Source organism: Lissotriton vulgaris, chromosome 1_1 (genome assembly GCF_964263255.1).
Source record: "Lissotriton vulgaris chromosome 1_1, aLisVul1.2, whole genome shotgun sequence".
NCBI classification, from domain to species: domain Eukaryota; kingdom Metazoa; phylum Chordata; class Amphibia; order Caudata; family Salamandridae; genus Lissotriton; species Lissotriton vulgaris.
The window spans coordinates 310,543,477-310,564,769 of NC_141685.1; the positions used below are offsets into that span (position 1 = coordinate 310,543,477).

The 21,293-nt window shown below is 41.5% G+C and overlaps 1 protein-coding gene across 1 annotated transcript in view; it reads right to left on the reverse strand.

Moving 5' to 3' along the window:
• Positions 1 to 769: 769 nt before the first annotated feature.
• Positions 770 to 21,293, reverse strand: part of LOC147747099 (uncharacterized) — a 29,571-nt gene continuing 9,047 nt past the window's right edge. The window contains exons 2-5 of the mRNA XM_086925069.1: positions 19,536 to 19,595; positions 3,491 to 3,928; positions 2,440 to 2,655; positions 770 to 1,018 (exon numbers count right to left, since the gene is read on the reverse strand). Of these exons, the coding sequence (XP_086781195.1) occupies positions 770 to 1,018; positions 2,440 to 2,655; positions 3,491 to 3,928; positions 19,536 to 19,595 (963 nt within the window). The remainder of the gene's footprint in view (positions 1,019 to 2,439; positions 2,656 to 3,490; positions 3,929 to 19,535; positions 19,596 to 21,293) is intronic.

Genomic DNA, 21,293 nt, shown 5'->3' on the forward strand with positions numbered 1-21,293 from the left:
TTATAGTAGTGAGATGTAAACAGTGAGTGAGTTTGTGTGGTAGTGAGCTATAGAGTAATGTATTGAAAGAGTGAAAATGTCTTTGTGTGATACAAATGGAGATAGTGAGGTAGTGAGAGTGAGGTAGATAGAGTGAGGTAGTGTGTGACAGAGAGTGAGGTAGTTAAAGAGTGAGTTTGTGAGGTGTAGTGTTGTTATATGTAGTGAGATTGAAACAGAGAGTGACGTTGTGAGGTAGTGAGCTTGAGAGAGAGTGATGTAGTGAAAGATGTTTTGAAAGTGAATTAGTGAGATATAGAGTGAGTGAAGTAGTGAGTTAGAGAGAGAGAGTGTATTTGTGAGGTAGTGAGATAGATATTGTGTTAGTGAGTGAGGTATTGAGTCTTTGATTGTGTGAGTAGTGAGTTAGTGATATATATTTAGTGGATTAGTGATGTTGAAAGAGTGAGTTAGTGATATTGATAGAGTGAGATTAGAGAGAGTGAGTGACGTTGTGATGGGAAGAGAATGAGGCAGTGAAAGTGAGAGTTTGAGATAGAGTGAGGATATACATAGCTACTGACTTACACATACAGAGGTAATCCTAGACTATTTGTAAATATGCATTGATAGTTCAGAAGATCAAATACATTGTTGTTGTTTGTAAATAATTAGTACTGAAAAGTGTTTAAAAATTTTTATTAATTAGAATTTATATAGAGTTTGATTTACATTTCTTAAAGTTTGCATTAGTGTTCACTTTAAATTACATTTTAGTAATTTTATTCGATTATTTCAATAATGGAGCCATTTTAAATATAACATTGACATTTTTTGGTAATTTTAGCATGAGAGCTTCACTAAAGTCTTCTACGTCTGTAGGTATATCGAAGTAGTCCATTATAATAGTATTTTCGATGTCCATTGATTTTAAAAGTTCAGTGTCTTGAATGTGTACCGTTAGTGTACATTTTTCTTGCGTCGTATTTTCAATCCCATATATTGTAATATTTATTTTTTCCAAAGGTGGTTCTATTACCTGCAAAGTAAAAAAAAATTGTTAATAGAGGCATATAGTGTGCATTGTGATTATTCTGTTATTGTAGTAGTCCAGATGGTAAGTTAAATAGAAACTGATAGTTTTAAAGATAGAGAGTGAGGTAGTGAGAGCGAGAGAGAGTGATGTACTTATTTAGTGGGAGATTGTGTAGTTGTGATATTGTTGTAGGATAGTGAGGTAGTGAGATAAATTGAGTGGAGTTTTGAGTTATATTTATTGATGTAGTGAGAGAGCGAGAGTGATTTGAAGAGACTGAGCGAGTTGTATTTTGAGTGAGGTGTTGAAAGTGATGTAGTGAGATAGAAAGTAATATAAAGATGTAGTGATATAGAGATAAAGTGATGTAGTGAGATAGAGTGAATTTGTGATGTAGTAAGATAGAGAGTGATGTAGTGATATTGAGAGTGATGTAGTGAGAGAGTGATGTGATAGATAGTGCTGTAAGATACAGATCTACAGTTAAAGAGTGAGTGTGGTATATTGCGAGTTATGTAGTGAAAGTGAGGGAGTGAGATAGAGAGTAAGAGAAAGTGAGGCAGTGAGATAGATAGAGAGTGAATTTGTGATGTAGTAAGATAGAGAGTGATGTAGTGAGTTAGAGAGTGAGGTAGTGAGAGAGTTCGGTAGTGATAGATAGTGCTGTAAGATATAGATTTAGGTATAATACATATTGAGGCATCTACATAGACATAGAGAGTTAATTATACTCATATAGCGCCACTTAAAGAAACACACATAGACACCTACCCACTTATTGAGCTTTGCATACATACAGGTAAACGCACTCAAATCTACATATACACAGAGCGCGGGGGCAGAGAGTGCGGGGGGCAGAGAGTGCGGGGGGCAGAGAGCGCGGGGGCAGAGAGCGCGGGGGGCAGAGAGCGTGGGGGGCAGAGAGCGTGGGGGGCAGAGAGCGTGGGGGGCAGAGAGTGCGGGGGGCAGTGAGCGCGGGGGGCAGAGAGCGTGTGTGCAGAGAGCGTGGGGGCAGAGAGTGTGGGGGCAGAGAGCGTTGAGGAGAGCTGTTGGGGCAGAGAGCGTGGTGCAGAGAGCGTGGGGGCAGAGAGCGCGGGGGCAGAGAGTGCGGGGTGTAGAGAGCGCGGGGGGCAGAGAGGGTGGTGGCAGAGAGCGTGGGGGCAGAGAGCGTGGGGGCAGAGAGCGTGGGGGCAGAGAGCCGTGGGGGCAGAGAGCGTGGGGGCAGAAAGCGTGGGGGCAGATAGCGTGGGGGCAGATAGCGTGGGGGCAGATAGCGTGGGGGCAGATAGCGTGGGGGCAGAGAGCGTGGGGGCAGAGAGCGTGGGGGCAGAGAGCGTGGGGGCAGAGTGCGTGGGGGCAGAGTGCATGGGGGCAGAGAGCATGTGGGCAGAGAGTGTGGGGCAGAGCGTGTGGGTAGTACTTACCTCTATATGTGTATTCCGCGTAGTATTTAACATTTTCTCATTGTTAAACTCGTGGACAGTTAAGTGTGTCATTTTGACATACGTTCCAAGTGTTATTGGGAATTCTGTTGCATTTCTCCATAATGTTATTTTGACAGAGTCTGTTGTGTCTATAACTGTAATAGATTTTAATTTTGTTTCTTGTCCTGACACAAAAATGTTTTTAGTTTCTTCTTCCTGTAAAAGATAAAGTAAATATTAGTTTTTATTAGTGATGTAGGTGGCGACAGAGTGCGGTGCAGACAGAGTGCGGTGCAGACAGAGTGCGGTGCAGACAGAGTGCGGTGCAGACAGAGTGCGGTGCAGACATATTTTTGTGAAGAGAGTGTGTTGAAGAGAAAGCGTGGGGGCAGAGAGCGTGGTGTCAGAGAGCGCGGGGGCAGAGAGCGCGGGGGCAGAGAGCGCGGGGGCAGAGAGCGCGGGGGGGCAGAGAGCGCGGGGGGGCAGAGAGCGCGGGGGGGCAGAGAGCGCGGGGGGGCAGAGAGCGCGGGGGGCAGAGAGCGCGGGGGGGCAGAGAGCGCGGGGGGGCAGAGAGCGCGGGGGGGCAGAGAGCGCGGGGGGGCAGAGAGCGCGGGGGGGCAGAGAGCGCGGGGGCAGAGAGCGCGGGGGCAGAGAGCGCGGGGGCAGAGAGCGCGGGGGCAGAGAGCGCGGGGGCAGAGAGCGCGTGGGGGCAGAGAGCGCGTGGGGGCAGAGAGCGCGTGGGGGCAGAGAGCGCGTGGGGGCAGAGAGCGCGGGGGCAGAGAGCGCGGGGGCAGAGAGCGCGGGGGCAGAGAGCGCGGGAGCAGAGAGCGCGGGGGCAGAGAGCGTGGGGGCATAGAGCGCGGGGGCAGAGAGCGCGGGGGCAGAGAGCGCGGGGACAGAGAGCGCGTGGGCATAGAGCGCGGGGGCAGAGAGCGCGGGGGCAGAGAGCGTGGGGCAGAGAGCGTGAGCGTGGGGGCAGAGAGCGTGGGGCCAGATCGTGTGGGGCAGAGAGCATGTTTGAATAGAGTTGGTGTTGTACTTCTTAACATACCTCGGATATTGTCCCTGTTATGCTCATCAATGTCCTTAATTTTGCTTGTCTTATTGTTTTAATCGGTGATACTGGTGGAGCTGGTGGTTCTAGTATATTTTTAGCTTCGTCCAGAATCTCACTAGTAAGCGTTAAAGGTATCATCCTTGATATTTTAGTATTTTTCGTTAAAAGTACAACATTGTTCTTTGCTAGAAAATTTCTTATAATAATTCCATGTCCTTGTTTTGTTTGATTGTAAAAATCGTCATTATAGCATGTTGCTTTTATTGTACCACTTTCATCTGCTAGGGCAAGGTGGTATAAGATTTTGTTTTCTTTCTTAGCATTTTGGTAGTTTGTTTTTTGAGAACATGTTACAATGTTTGCTTTTATAGCCTTTTGATAAGGTTTGCTCTCATCTTGTTTGCCCATCTTAATTTCTTGTATAGAAATCATCTGAAATGAGAATAAATTGTGAGTATACATTTTGAATATAACTGTTGAATACATTGTACTTTATCTTGAAGTAACATAAAGTAACCTATGAAATTATATAACTGGCTTATTAAATAGAGAGAGTTATGTAGTGAGAGAGAGTTAGGTAGATAGAGAGTGAGGTAGTGAGAGACAGAGTGAAGTATTGAAAGAGTTAGGTAGTGATGCTTACGAATGTAGAGATATAAACAGAGAGTGATGTTGTGAGTTAGTGATATAAGAGTGCGTTAGTGATAGAGAGTGGGAGTTATTTAGTGTGATAAAGAGATTGTCAATCTGATGAAGTGAGATTGAGAGAGAGTGATGTAGTGAGGTAAAGAGATAGAATTTGTGTGTTAGTGAGATAGTGATTATGTTAGTGAGTTATTGACTGACTGAACTTTAGAGAGAGCGAGGCGTGATATAGTGATGTAGTGAGAGTGAAATTGAGAGAGAGTGATGTAGTGAGAGACAGTGATGTAGTGAGGTAGAGAGTGAAGTTGTGAGATAGTGTGTTAGAGAGTGATGTAGCAAGAGAGTGATGTATGTAGCAACAGTTATTTAATGAGCTATTGAGTGAGAGTTAGTGAAGTAGTGTTATTGTGTTGCTGTTATTTAGATAGAGTTGAGTAGTGAGATAGAGAGTGAGTTAGAGAGAGTGAATGAGTTAGTTAGCGAGTCAAGTAGTGTGTGAGATAGAGTGAGTGATGTAGTGAGAGAGAGTTAGTGAGAGAAAGTGATAGGGAGAGAGCGAGTGAGGTATATATAGAGAGAGAGTCTACCACACACAGATAAAGTGTATCACTCAGACATACATATAGAGCACTACATATTGATACATCCATAAACTTCCATATTCTGAGACAGCCATACACACAGAGAGCTATCAACACATATACAGAGCTACATATATACCCATAGAAAGCCACTGAGTTAGTACTTAACATAAATATTGCTTTAGCCACATAAAGATAGCGAACTATTTATACACCCATATATATACACCATGCTTACTAAATTGCAACCCATAAAGCTTTGTGATCACTATAATATGACTCTAATATACCATAGTGACTTAAGTTTACATTACTATAGATATGATCTAAAGTCGATTTGTAGTCAGTTGTATATATGGCTGAGATACCCGCCACCCCCTCTCAACACGATCCCCAAAAGAAGGGAAACCGGAAACAGTTCTTCAAAGTTTTTGGATGTGGGAGGGAGTGACCCTCCCGCGGCCGTATTTATTAAAACAAAAAATTAAACATTAAACGTTTCATATTATGTACAATTTCATTATCACATTTGCGATGTTTGGCTAATCTTAACATATTCTCTAATACAGAGGTTCTCCTAGCCGAACTAGCATCCTACAGAAACATTCTCTATAAACACTGAAATTGTACATCCTAACGTTTAAGGGCCAACGGCAAGGTCATAACCGGTGTCAAGATCCCTAACCAGACTTACCCCTCCCACTTGGGAAGGGCGACAGCACAGAGGCTTACCTCAAGTGCAACTACTAACAATTTCCCTTGACTTGTCGGGGGCACTTAAGACTCGACGCCATTTAAAGGTCGTTCGAATACTTGTGTGTGGTATCTAGAAGGTATCGTGGACCTCCCCCCACCCCACACAACTTACCGCATCTGCCGTCGCAGATGACCCTGGCCCCGGGAAATTCCTCAGGAGGGGGCTGTAACCCCTCCTACACAGGAAGGGGCCTTGACCGCCTTTCCTTAACTTCCGGCGACCCGCCCTTAGACGGGACCGCCTCCCCATTGAGGGGCCAATGGCCACCTCCCCCGAGCGCTCCCATCCGTGTTGGGTGACGCCCACTCATAGGGATCTACCAATTAGTGCTCACCGATCATGACCTTACCGCCTACCAAAAAATAAATACGACAATTTGAACCTATGAAAACATTGGTCGCTACGACCGAAAGAGCATGCTCAAAAAGCAACACTACATCAAGTCCTTTTAATCGTAACAACCTAAATGATATTCACCATACTTTATTAAGAAAAACAACAAAACTGATACTTTCACAACCTGTAAACAAAAAAGGAAGAACATACTTAGAAAATCCACTTTATTGCACAACAACTTGCTGTCCTCAGGGGCTGGTGGGTGGGTCAAAATTGGCTCTTTGTTCTGTCCCGAGCTCACGTGTAGCGAGGAGGTGCAGCTTCGGAGCACAAGAACAAGAGGACGTCTTCCGGCCTTGCGTCTCCTTTTATCCGTCTTCAGGGCGGGCGTAAACCCGCCCCTGCCCGTCCCGAGGGCGTGGCTGGCTGCGTCAGTGTCTAGGCCAGCCCACTCTAGGGCGGGAACAGGCGCGCCCCGGCTACGCCGCTTCGGGCATACCAGCCGAGACGCGCCTCCCGCCCAAAAAATGGCTTCCCGGGGGGATCGAGGCACTCCGCCATACGTTCGGGGGGACCGAGTGGTCGCCCCTTTCCATATGGCTGAGATACCCGCCACCCCCTCTCAACACGATCCCCAAAAGAAGGGAAACCGGAAACAGTTCTTCAAAGTTTTTGGATGTGGGAGGGAGTGACCCTCCCGCGGCCGTATTTATTAAAACAAAAAATTAAACATTAAACGTTTCATATTATGTACAATTTCATTATCACATTTGCGATGTTTGGCTAATCTTAACATATTCTCTAATACAGAGGTTCTCCTAGCCGAACTAGCATCCTACAGAAACATTCTCTATAAACACTGAAATTGTACATCCTAACGTTTAAGGGCCAACGGCAAGGTCATAACCGGTGTCAAGATCCCTAACCAGACTTACCCCTCCCACTTGGGAAGGGCGACAGCACAGAGGCTTACCTCAAGTGCAACTACTAACAATTTCCCTTGACTTGTCGGGGGCACTTAAGACTCGACGCCATTTAAAGGTCGTTCGAATACTTGTGTGTGGTATCTAGAAGGTATCGTGGACCTCCCCCCACCCCACACAACTTACCGCATCTGCCGTCGCAGATGACCCTGGCCCCGGGAAATTCCTCAGGAGGGGGCTGTAACCCCTCCTACACAGGAAGGGGCCTTGACCGCCTTTCCTTAACTTCCGGCGACCCGCCCTTAGACGGGACCGCCTCCCCATTGAGGGGCCAATGGCCACCTCCCCCGAGCGCTCCCATCCGTGTTGGGTGACGCCCACTCATAGGGATCTACCAATTAGTGCTCACCGATCATGACCTTACCGCCACAGGTCCGGATAGTTGACCGGCTATCCGGACCCCCCACCAAACTCCTACCTAAAGGTCATGTTTTAACGATTTTAACCAAGCTAGGAAGTCACCTATGAGTAACTCATTGCCCACCCTCGACAAATGCACACCATCCCGCAAATACATACTGTCATCATTAATACAACTATGCGAGATCGAATGTAATGTCTTGGAACGGAACAACCGACTCACTTTGTTATTCAATTTTTTAACGGAATGATTCAAAGCAGGGATCGAGATAGCCCCCCGCCACACTTTTCGTGGGATCATATGAGACCACGCAATTGTACACCCCGGAACTCTCCTTGCTAACCAACTTACCGTGGAAAGCATAGCCTCCAGGAGAAGTCGTCTACCGGTGGTGACTAGATCATTGCCCCCTAAATGTACTATGACTATGGACGGCGGTGACCTCATCCGCTCTAACAAACCCTCAAAAAATGCCTGAAACTGGTCAATACAGAGACCGCCCCTTCCGTAGAAGGACACTCTGTACCCGTATTCCCCAGGTACGTGAATCATATCACCTGCTTTGAATACGTCTGCGGCCCGTCTCACGTATGAGTGGCCTACAACCCACACCTCCTTTCTCTCAGCCGGTGATGTGTGACCGCTGGCCTGGTGTTGGGTCAACTGCACAGTCCGCCCTGCCGCGTAGGCTTGCTGAACTGAAAACAAACAGAAGACAAGAAGCGTGAGTACATGATTACAGCTTCATAACATGTGCAATCGCACATACCTCTTATAACAATTGGAGGACCAACGCCCCACCCGTTTCACTTGTTCTACATTGAGACCCCTGGCTGTAGCTTCTGTGGCAGCCCCTATACGAAAGGAATGGGTCCCAAATTCACCCGGGTCCAAGCCCGCTGCGGCAATGGCCATTGCAAGCACCCGCTGAAACTGAAACCTCGTCAGCGGGGTGGCGTCTACATGCCTCAACAATGTCCCCCCCCATGATGCCACCCTTCGTGCTAGGTAATCTTCTAAGCACTGAACCGGACACATGGATGACTCGGGGATCCTGCGAATGATCGTGCAGTCCCCCCTCCCATCTTGGTCAGTCTTGGACCTGAGAAAGGAGACAATCATCGCATCACCCCTGATCTGAACCTGCTCCCTGCACAAGCCCCCCGTCACATCCCGTTTGTTCCTTGCAACTAGCTCACTAACTCTCATAGCCCCGTGAAATGCCAGCATAAATGCAGTTCGGAACAAACAGGTCTCGAACGGGGACGAGCATGTGTTAGGGAGTGTGGTCAGCAACTGGGACAACCTGTCTAGACCTATCGGTCGTCTTACGTCTACTCTGCGACCCTCCAGACGTTGCCATCCTCGCAGCGCTTTCTGTACCGTAAAAGACGCTGTCGGGTCCAGGATGCCATGGGCCCTGGCAACAAAGGAAATGGCGGCACGATGCCTTTGGGCCGTGGCCACCGATTTCCCAGCCCTACGTAAGGACATCAGGAAAAGTACTACCAACTCCTCCTGCCCCCAAAGTCCCCCTCTCTCTGCCCCCAAAAAGGCTAAATAGGCCTGGAACGCCCCTTCATATGCCTTCCTTGTCCTGGGTGCTAGACTCTCTCCCACGAGGTGACGAAGTTCGGGGCACCGAGAGACCAGAGAGCTTCGGGGAAGGGTGCCGGCTCCGGGTCCGCTGAAGGAAGGAAGCCCGAGAAAGCCTGCATGTGAAAACGAGACAGTGCATCAGCGGCCTGATTCATCACCCCAGGGACATGTTTTGCTCTGAATACCACGTTCAGTTGCATACACAGTAAGACAATTTCTTTGAGCAGCCTCAAAATCAATTTACAACGGGCTGCCTGACTATTGATGCATTCTACCACGGTCATATTGTCGGACCAGAACACAACAGAATGATCTCTGAACCCTTCTGGCCAGGTTCTCAGGGCCACCAGAATGGGAAATAATTCGAGGAAAGCGATGTTACTTGTCAGCCCCTTCTCGTGCCACCATAGGGGCCACTTCTGTGCCGACCATTTTGTGCCGAAGATGGCGCCAAAACCTACGCTTCCTGCTGAATCTGTCCATAGCCCAAGCTCATCGGAGGACATGACTGGCTTGTTCCAGACAACTCGGCCATTGAAGTCCGCCAAGAATGCTAACCAAATCCGCATGTCCTGGCGGACCTCAGTCGATAACCTTGTGCGATGATGACCCTCCTTCAAGCCAACCATCGCTTGGGCAATTGAGCGGGAAAAGGGGCGAGCCATTGGTATCACTCTCAAGGCAAAGTTCAATTTTCCCACTAACTGTTGCAACTGATGCAGTGTAACCTTGGATGCAGTTACACATACTTGGAGGGCTGCCCTAAATTTCGACACCTTGCTAGCTGGTAAACGGAATCACCCCTCCCTTGAGTCCAACTCGATCCCCAGAAACTCGAGGCAAGTCGTGGGACCCATAGTTTTACCCGGTGCCAACGGCACGCCGAGATGACCCATTAACACACAGAATTTGTCTAAAGCCTGGGCACATTCGGGACTACCGGCGGGGCCAAGGAACAGAAAGTCGTCAAGGTAATGCATTACATTTCGGAAACCCGCTGTCTCAGTGAACACCCACTGCAGGAAAGTACTGAATTGCTCAAAGTAAGCACATGAAATAGAGCAACCCATTGGCATACACCTATCCATGTAAAATGATCCCTGGAACCCGAATCCCAAAAGACGCTGATCGTCTGGGTGTACCGGGAGCAACCGGAACGCTGACTCGATATCAGATTTCGCCATCAACGTCCCGTGCCCCAGGCGATTCAAGATGGCTACTGCCTCATCAAAAGATGCGTATCGCACCGAACAAACTTCTGGATCAATTGCGTCGTTCACCGAAAGACCTCGTGGAGCAGACAGATTATGGATCAAACGGAACTCACCCGGGTCCTTCTTGGGGACCACCCCTAACGGAGAACAAACGAAACCTGGTACCGGAGGTTCACTAAACGGGCCGGCGACCCGTCCCCGGCTAACCTCTTTCTGAATTTTCTCCTGCACTACCGATGTATGTTGTAAAACGGAAAGTTGATTTTTGCACGTCCCTACACCCTGAAAGTCCCCTACCGGGATGCGGAAACCATGCGTAAAACCGTTCCGTAGCACCCCGGCAGAAGTACGATCCGGGTATTCGCTGAGCCAGGGAATCATTGCCAAGGTATCAATCGGGGTTGGTAAAGGCGCCCCTCGGCCTAGCTTAGACCTGTTTGGCGCCCCCCTTACCCCCATTCTCACCCGTTCTGGCTCTGCACGATGACTCAGGATGGGACGACCCACACGTACTACACTCATGTTTGAACTTACACGATCCCGGAGGCCTGGTACATTTCCCCTTGTTGAAATTAAAACAGAAACCCTTTTTCCCTGTATTGCCTGCGGGCCTTGACTGGTCGTCGGTGCTCGTACTTGGTCGAAAGGGCGTCCCCACATTCTGGCGGGAGTAATCAACAACATTGCTCCCGACCAATGGCATTCTTAACATTCCTGATTCTTTCATTTTGTCCCAAGTTAACGAATCGTAACAATCCCAAGTCAAACTCTTGTTATGTTCCTTTTCCTTTCTGAACAGATTGTCATAACAAAACCAATGGTTACCTTGATACGTTGTCGAGTAACCCATAATTCGTGATTGGTAAACGGGAAACTCAGGGAGCAACTCGGGCCTACGTTCCCCCAAAATCGATGTGAAAATACCCCATGCATTGCCCCAGTTGCCAATGTTCTCATTAACCTTAAAGGCGGCCATTTTTGCGCGCCAAACACTCGGATGCATCAAGTCCTTCTGACTTTTCACATGCTCCACATCATAATGATCAACAAGCAGGGAAAAAATATTCACGTACTCTCCCGCCCAGATCTTTTCTTTTATAGCTAACGGCACATGTTGTCCCAATCTCTCTCTACGAGAGGGTGCTGACTCGTCCCTTGCAATCGGCAATGGCCGCTTACCTGCACCGGACGCAGCTTCTGCCGCTTGCGGCTTGTCTATCCCCGCCACTCCAGCTGCCTCTTTCTTCTCACGAAGCCCTTTTATCAGCGCCTGTGCCTCGGCAGCCGTGGCGCCATCACCACTATCCCCCAACCACGCTGCTAGCTGTGCTGCCAGCTCGGGGGGCATGTCTTCCTTGGATGTCGGGGAGACGACCCCCGGGATTGGATTCCCCTCTATCGGTACTGGGGTCGGCGCCTCGAGAGGGGCAGAGGGAACCGGGACGTCCCCACCGGCTGGAACCCTTCTCGGCCTCTTAGGTCTCCCTCCAGCCGGCGAAGGGCCCGAACCCTCCTCCCCATCTCGCTCCGCCAACCGTTTCTTTATGTCGGACATATCTTTAAAGAGTGCCCGAACCATCTGGTCAGTCGTCATTCTCTTTTCGCCTTTCCTGGGCATCTTCTTCGACGAAGTATCTGGAAGACAAAGAAAAAGATCAAAACGCTCAAAATTGGCTCTTTGTTCTGTCCCGAGCTCACGTGTAGCGAGGAGGTGCAGCTTCGGAGCACAAGAACAAGAGGACGTCTTCCGGCCTTGCGTCTCCTTTTATCCGTCTTCAGGGCGGGCGTAAACCCGCCCCTGCCCGTCCCGAGGGCGTGGCTGGCTGCGTCAGTGTCTAGGCCAGCCCACTCTAGGGCGGGAACAGGCGCGCCCCGGCTACGCCGCTTCGGGCATACCAGCCGAGACGCGCCTCCCGCCCAAAAAATGGCTTCCCGGGGGGATCGAGGCACTCCGCCATACGTTCGGGGGGACCGAGTGGTCGCCCCTTTCCATTCTGTTACTTTCTGTTCACATTTGAATTCGTTTACCATATATTGTCGCAGTATGTCAGCATTTTGTGATGTTTGTGTTAGATCTATGTTGAAGTCACCCATTATGCAGTAATTATAATTAGGGTAAAAGTTCAATATCGTACTTAAAACTTGTAATAGTATTTGTATGTGTACATGTGGTGGTTTGTATAGTATAACAAATAAGTAGTTGCAATTATTAAGCTGCAGAGTAAAATGTAGAATGTCAATTTCGTGTTGTGTTTCATATATAGGAATTAAAAAAATATTTTTCCTGTAGTAAATTGCTATGCCATGGTTTGTTACTTGATGGTGGAATTTGTCAAATATTAATAGATGGTACTGTTCTATTAAGAAAGTATTGCTATCAGCTGGTCTAGTAGTGTTTATTTCAGTGAAGCATAGAATATCTGCATTCATTAGATTTGTGTCTGCTTTTATAGCTGTGTAATTCTTTTGCAGTGAACGTATATTTTGCACTATCAAATTACACATTTGGCTGTAGTTACATAATTGTGGTACAGATATTTGCAATAGCATATCTGTTCGAAGTCTTGTCATTTCGTCATGTACTTTAGCATGGACAGCTATTTTGTCAGGGTTAAAGTTTTTAATATATATGTTAGCTAATGATTTTGCTCTGCTTAAAGCCACATAATGCATATGATGTACTTTGCTATTGTTAAAGTGTATGTAAATAGGTTTTTCATTAGTAGCTCCTTGTGTTCTATGTATAGTACGTGCAGATGATTGTCGTAGGGGAAATTGTTTGCGTATAATGGTGATAAATTTTTTGGTAAATTGGAAATGGCGCGATATAGCATGTATTGGTGTCCAAGTAGGCAAAATGTTAGTGTTATATATGTGTTTATTTTCCTGCCTTGTATATTTACCAACATTTGCATCATCAAAATGAATCCATATAACATTAGGGGTGTTATTTATTGTTTCTACAAATTCAACTATGCCTGTAGCACCATTAGTTAATCCATCATTAACATTAATATTGCTAGTTAGATCATATCTTAATTTCAAGGCAATATGGACAACGAATGGCAGGCCCATTGTTTTTGTTGAGTCTGTAGGCAATTGACTAAGAATTTTCTTTTTAACAATTTCAGTTAAGTCAGATGCAACTGTATCTACTGCTGTTGCTGTGTAAACTGGGTAATGTTGTATATGTTGCAATAAAACTGCACTATTAATGCTATTAACTTCATTGTTAGTTCCCATTATGTAAGGTATAGTTTTGATAATGTTTTCTGGTGGTTCTAATTCTCGTGTTTGTATCTGTATTATATCTTCAGTAGTTTGTTTTCCTTCTCGTAATCTGTTTAGTAGTTCAGCAAATGGTAAGTCATTGAGCTGTCTCATTATTTTAGTTAACTCAAATAACTTAAAATGTTCTTGCCATAGATTAGTACTTAATGGTCTGTATGAATATTTAGAAGTTTCAAAAATGTATGGGTCAAATACTGGCTTTAATTGATAAAAATCTCCAATTGCTAAAATTGATACACCACCAAAAGGGAGGTTAGACATTTTTATTTCTTGTAGTCTATTATGTATGAAATTGAATATATTTGCTCCTACCATTGAGATTTCATCAATTATTACTATTTTTAGATGCATTAATTGGTTTTGTAGTGTGCTCCTGTTCTCATGAGTTAGTGGTTTGTGATCTAGTGTTTGCGAAACAGGTATTTTAAAAGTACTATGTAGTGTTTTACCATGAATGTTATGTGCTGCTTTGCCCGTTGGAGCTGTAAGCAATACATATATGTTGTCTGGATTTTCTCCTGCTTTAGTATTGTAGTATCGTAGTAATGTTTGGTAAAGCGCAGTAATAAGGAAGCTTTTACCAACTCCTGCACCACCTGTACAAAATGTGTAGCAGGGTGTATCTTTTGTTTTGATCCAATGTAAGTGATGGTATATAAAGTTAAGTTGTTCATTGGTAAGATTTTGCATTATACTGTTATATTGCTCATTTGGTATTAAATTATTTGTTAGTTCTTCTTCAATAGTTGTACTTCTAATTCCTAAATCGAATGATAAGTCATAGATTATTTGTTCATTAGCTTGTATTTCTGGACATATGTTGTCATCATTTTCTATTTCTGTGGGAGGTATAAGTAATGGATCTAATGTACTATTTTCATTGTCGTTTGTTGTTAATGTTTTATTATATTTATTATGATAATAGTCAATTGTGCTTTGAATTTCTAGATAGCGTTCATAATATGTTTCTTTCTGACCAATTATTTGATGTTCAACTCTCCATGGGTAATAAAGCATTATCAATTCTCTATAATAATTTTCGGAGTCATTGTTTTTGTTAAATCTACAATATCGAATTATTTTTTGTTTTTTGCGTTTTGCGTAGTCTACTTCTATTTCTTCATTTTGCAGATTAATCTCAAGTTCTTCCTCATCTGAGCTATAAAAGTTATTTTCTGCAAGAAAATTTTCATGGTCGGTTTCTTTATTCTTTTTTTTTTTTTTTTTTTTAACATCATACATAGATGCATAGTCAGCTAATGTACATGTTTCTAATATTTCAGGGCGTTTGCTGTACTTTACTATAATATTTTCATATTGAATGTTATTAGAAGTATCTGGCAATAAATTTATAGCCTCAATGTCTTTTAATAGGTATGTCCTCTTTTCTTGTGGGCTTGTATTAATGAATACAAAAGATCTCGAACTTTTTCGTAAAGGGATTTGAAGTATGAGATAGGCAGCTTCTTGTGCACTTATCTCGGTACAGTTTAAGAATTTGTTACCTATATGCTTGAGTTGTTCTTTTATACTTGGATTGTGATATACTTCTTTTGCAGCTTGTGCAATTATTTTGCTCATTCCACGTTGAGATTTACTAATATATGAAACAATATATACAGCACAGGCATATGCATCTAAGATGTATTGTATATCTATGTTTGCTTGCCATGCTTGTAAAATTGTAGGATTGTAGTTATTAATAAAGCATTCAGCAGGTGTTCTTTGTAGAAAAATAGTTTTCTTTTCAATAATTGATTGTATACATTTAAGATACTGTTTTATATCTAGTTGCATTGAATCTAAAAACTGACTAAAAGTGTAATTTTGAAATTCTTGTGAGTTCATCGTTAGATGTATTAGTTCAATTTGCTGAAGGAGTTCTTGATCTGTTTTGTCTAGCTCTAATTGTTCTAATATATACGTTTCTGGCATTGGATATTTTGGGTACTGATATTTGCATGTTCTTTTATGTTTAATACGACAATTCTTTGTATGGCCGTGCTTTTGGAGCGGTAATAAAGACTCTATATTTGGATCTTGAGTTTTTGCACATGTTACATACTTATTGATAAAAGTAATAACTTTATTGAGTTCAGAAGTTTCATATTGTGGGGCATTCTCGATCCATATTATGGCATGTATATGTGGGGATCCTCGTTGTTGGAATTCTACTCTATAAAAGTAATCTATTATTTTGCCAATTGGATTACTTTCATGTAATAGTATACAATTAAATAGTTTTCTAACTTGGAAGTCAAAATGTCTTGCACAAGTTATAGGATTTTGTTGTATTAATGCACATTTTGTTTCCCATGACATATTTTGAAATTCTTCTTTTGTACATTCCTTTTGGTTTTCACTACGCAATAAGATGTTAATTAAATGATACCATTTTGTTTCAGCAGCTGATAAAGTCAGAAAGAAAGTTGGTATCCCTAATTGTCTGATCATAGCAAATAAATCTTTTTTGCATTGCTCCCAATATGGTGGTGAACTACGTACAGTTTTAAGTATTTTGTACCCCTCATTAAATTGTAGAATTTTGTCTAATTTTTGTTTGATGTCTTTTGCAGTTATAACATGGCCATTATTAAAGTATTTCCTAAGGGAGATATATATTTTGCTATGTATTTGCTTTATGCGCAACTTAGTCAATTTAAAGAAAACATTAGTTATAGACTTTGCTACTCTTTTATCATTACTCCTTAATTCCCATTGACAAATTGTGCTGTAATGTACTGGTACATGCCTTTCTTTATTTGTTAGCCTTCGCTTGCCACAAAATATTGTAGGGAAAGCTAAATATTCAGAATCTATGTCTTCATATAGACCTCTTGGTGTGTTATGTTCTGCAGGTGCTAAATTTAAAATATTAGTATTTTCTGTAGTTATAGTTTCATTCGTTAACATAGTATCTAAATTCCCTGCTGCTATGTTGTCTTCAGAATCTGATGTATCGTTAGTATCAGAAGTGTCATTACAAGGTGTTATATTTGCTGGTGTATATTGCCAATCTGGATTAATGGTGACTCCATATTCTTTGAACATATTGCTAGTACTTGCCAAATATATTGCAGCGTTTTTAACTTTATTAGGTCTCACATTCTCAAAATGTGTATAAGATTTGTAACTTAATTTTCTTTTTAATTTAATGGGAATCGTCATGTTATCATTAACTTGCCTAGGTAAAACAGTAACAGTTGTCATAACATCTGCAGGTACATTAACTACTGCACCTGATAGAGATTTTTGGGACCCACGTGGTAGTGCTCTAATTTGTAAAAAAGGTATTCTTGGTGATACTAATCTTTCTTCTAAATTATGCAACTGTAAAGCTGCTGGAATATTAGGAAAAGTCATACCATTATAAAAAGAACAAGGGGGTATTTTGTTGCTATTGATATATGTGTAACATGTTTTACATATCTCATCAGTTTTGAATTTGCTAATGTTACACTCTAAGAATTTTGCTTTCTTTGTAATACTGTGTGTTTTGACTAAATTCTGTTTATGCCATAATTGATTGCAAATAGTGCAAGCATACTCCGGACCATATCTTATTTGGGCATGGAATCTACTTATTATTTCAGTTGTTGTTTCTAACCTTATATTAGTATCAGTGTAATCTGAATTTTCTGCTTCTTGTATATGCTTTCTTTTCCTGTTACTTTTTTGCGCCTGTACCCTACTAGTTTGTGTTTGTAATTGATCACTATGTGTAAATGATACAGTTATGACATTGTCATTGCTATTAGTTATGTCGGCAGTGACATTACTGTGTGTTGTTAAAAGCTCTTCATTTGCTTGACTATTGCTGTTTACTGTGTTTGTACTTGTATTTCTGACTTGTATGTTTGTAGTTGTAATATGTGTTAATGCATTTACCAATACTTGTGTAGTATGGACATATATGTTTTTTTTAGACTTCATTTTATTATCGCTATTGTTTTTTAGTGTTGCGTTAAGGGATTTCCGGCTAATTGTTATAATTTTTACAGGAGTTAATTGTAAACTAATACTTTGTGAATGTGTTAGTCTTCCTTTATTAGGTAACTTTATGATGTATTGGATAAGTTGATTAATAGATTCTATTTCTATAGCAATACATGTTCCATTAGGATGTGGTATTGCTTTTTCATCTTGGCTATGTGAATCAAATATAAAGTAAGAATGGTTATTTTTAAATACAGAAATTGCATTATTTTCTATACTGATTAAAACACCATTTTCTAAATTAATTGTTGAAGTTAATGCTGACATTAATTTAGCATTTTTACTTTTGTTTTCTTCATTTATCTCACCTTGAAAGTTTTTTTTCAGCTTAGTCGAATATATTATGTTATTGTGAACTATGTAATTAGGTAAATTATGTAGTAGTTCACAATTATCGTTATTAAGAGAGTGCATTTCAGTATATAAAGCATCTCCAAGATCCATTATACAATTAACATCTAAAGTGTCCCAAGTAGATGCTGGTTTACAGTAGTTGTGTAGTATAGCAAATAGACTCATTGTTAGAGATTGTGAATATTGAGATGTGTTTTCAATGGTGTTTTGTTTATGCTCCTGTGTTCTATTAACCGTATCTATATTTTGTGGAGTTTGTGCCAAATTATCATTATTTCGGTCTCTATTTGTGTCTGTTAGACTTTTAGTCAATATGCTATTGGCCCTATTTTCAGGAATTATTATTGTATTACTTACAGGAATACGTTTATAAACATGATCATTACTATCTGTATATGTGTTGGCATGTAAATTACCTTGTGATGTTTGTTTTTCTAAATGTTTGTTTATGCTATTTTGGTGAAGTGTTTTTCTAACTATACTAGCATATGTGTTAGTTGTAGTATTATTCTGTGGTGTAGTAGTATATTGTGGTGGATCTATGTGATGGCTGTTAGTCGTAGTTAGTTCTGTACGTGTTGTAGGAGTTGAAAATGCATTTGGATCTGATCTTGTACTAAGAGTATTAGCTAAGGATGTTGATGGCTGTTCTACATTAGTAAAGGTTCTGATTTTTGCTTCACGTATGATATTTTTTGCTCTTTCTATACGTGTCAGAAAGGCGTGTGTAAAAAAATTAGAACATGCTTCAGTAGAATGCACATATATATATTTTCTTGGTATAGAATTTCTATTTTGTTCATTATTGACTATTGCTTTTTGAAGCGTATCTTTTTTAATAGTAGTTATATTTATAGGAGTTAATTCATATGGCACGCAATTATCATTTGGACCTTTAATGCTATGTGCAGCTTAGTTATGTAGTCTAGAAGATTTTCAAATGGTATTTGTATAGTAATACATGTTCCATTTGGGTGAGGCATTCCTGTGTTATCGCGGCTATGTGAATCAAATACAAAGTATGAATTGTTATTGTTTATAATAGAAATAACATACTTTTCCATGCAAAGTAAAACACCTGAGTTGCAATCTAGTGCAGCTTTTAATGTTGTTATTAATGTTGGTGTTGATGGGTCAAAATGTTTCAATATGTCTCCATATGATGGTTCTTTAAGCTTAAGTGCATAGATAGTGTTATTGTGTTGTATAAAATTAGGCAATTCGTCTGGATGCATAAGTATTTGACTATTAATTGAATGCATATCTGTGTATAAAGCTTCACCTAAGTCCATAATGTGATGTAAATCTTCTTTAGTCCATGTATTTGCAACTTTGCTATAGTTGTGTATAATAGCAAATGTGCTATTTGGTAAACATTGTCTCCCTCTTGAATTACTTGAAAATCTTAAATGCCCCTGATGATAATCTGCTTGCAGTATTTGGATCATATTTATTGCTACACTGATTTTGTTTTCTTAAACTCTTGTCTAAAGAGTATATTGACTATGTTCTATTTGTATATAGTTACAGTTTACTGGCAAATTGCTATATTTATATTATAGTTATTAATGAGATTTATTTTTATAGCTTTTAATTTCTAGCCTATTTTTTTCCTAGTAATCTTGTAAGTATTAGTTTTATAATATTTAGGTCTTTTATTTATACTAGAGTATTTTTATTTTTACTTTAAGTAGGCTATTCTATAAACATATATATATATATAAATATATCTATATACATGCACACACACACATATATATCTATATATATATATATATATATATATATATATATATATATGTATATATAGAGAGTAAATGAGTTATGTTATCTTGTTTATAGATCTATACTATTTGATGTTGTTAAAATTCTTTTTACTGTTACAAGTGGATAGAGAAACAAAAACAGTTATGTACTTTTACCTCGATGTTGTTTGGACACGCAATTAGCAACTTGTGATCTTGTAAGGAATAATTGGCAACCTATGAAAAATGAGAAAAATGCATTAGTTAGTACTTTTAATAATAGTATTTATTAATGTATTGTATTACAAGAAAGAAGGTAAGGTAATGAAAGTGTTTAGTAAAGTGTATTTGTATTTTTGAGCAAGTCATAAATAATAGTGAGTTGCATTTGTACTATAGTGTTTTTCGATAAGCATGTACTTAATATTGTGTAGTTTATTGTCGTAAATAGTGTTGTGTGGATTTTGTGCGTTTAAAGCGTGTTAGACTGTGTGTGTGTGTATAGAGAGTGTGAGAGCATAATACTGAGAGAGTAATATAGGAAGTGTGTACAGAGAGTATGTAAAGAGATTGTGTGTTAGAGAGAGTGTGGTACAGAGAGTATGGTACAGAGAGTGTGGTTAAGAGTGTGGTTAAGAGTGTATGTAAAGAGTGTATGTAGTACAGAGGGTGTATGTAGTACAGAGGGTGTATGTAGTACAGAGGGTGTATGTAGTACAGAGGGTGTATGTAGTACAGAGGGTGTATGTAGTACAGAGGGTGTATGTAGAACAGAGGGTGTATGTAGAACAGAGGGTGTATGTAGTACAGAGGGTGAGCGTAAGAGACAGAGCGCCAGACAGAGAGTGCCAAACAGAGAGCGCCAGACAGAGAGCGCCAGACAGAGAGCGCCAGACAGAGAGCGCCAGACAGAGAATGTATAGAAAGTGAAAAGATGTGAAAAAGTTGGCAATGCCTCACGTAAGCAACCCAATTGGAGTTTGCAGATTGGTTCTCACCTGCACTCACTTTATCATCATCAGCGATTGCCAACTTATAGTGCACCATACTCTCTGCATTATACTTTTTGCATCATGCTCTCTGCACCAGACTCTCTGCACCACGCTTTCTGCACCACGCTTTATGCACCACGCTTCCTGCACCACGCTTTCTGTACCATGTTCTTTGCAACACACTCTCTGAACTACTCTTACAATGTAGTACAGAGAATGTGGTACAGAGAGTGTAATACAGAGAGCGTAATGCAGAGAGCGTAATGCACAGAGCGTAATGCACAGAGCGTATTGCATAGAGCATAATGCACAGAGCGTAATGCACAGAGCATAATACACAGAGCATAATACACAGAGCATAATACACAGAGAGTAAGAAAAAGAGAGTAAGAAACAGAGAGTAAGAAACAGAGAGTAAGAAACAGAGTAAGAAACAGAGTAAGAAACAGAGTATGAAACAGAGTATGAAACAGAGTAAGAAACACAGTAAGAAACACAGTAAGAAACAGAGAGTAAGAAACAGAGCGTAAGAAACTGAGAGTAAGAAACAGAGTAAGAAACAGAGTAAGAAACAGAGTAAGAAACAGAGTAAGAAACAGAGTAAGAAACAGAGTAAGAAACAGAGTAAGAAACAGAGCGTAAGAAAAGGGCGTAAGGAACAGAGTGTAAGAAACAAAGAGCGCTAGATAGAGACCATAACACAGAGAGCGTAACACAGAAAGCATAATACATAAAGCATAGATAACAGAGCGTGATATATATATAATGTGTAACAGAGTATATGTTAGAGAGCGTGTATAAACAGTGTGCTAAACAGAGTGTAAGAAACAGAGAGCGTAAGACAGAGCAGAACACATAGAGCATAACACAGAGAGTATAATACAGAGAGCATAGATAACAGAGCGTAATACATATCATGTGTATCAGAGTGTCTTTTAGAGAT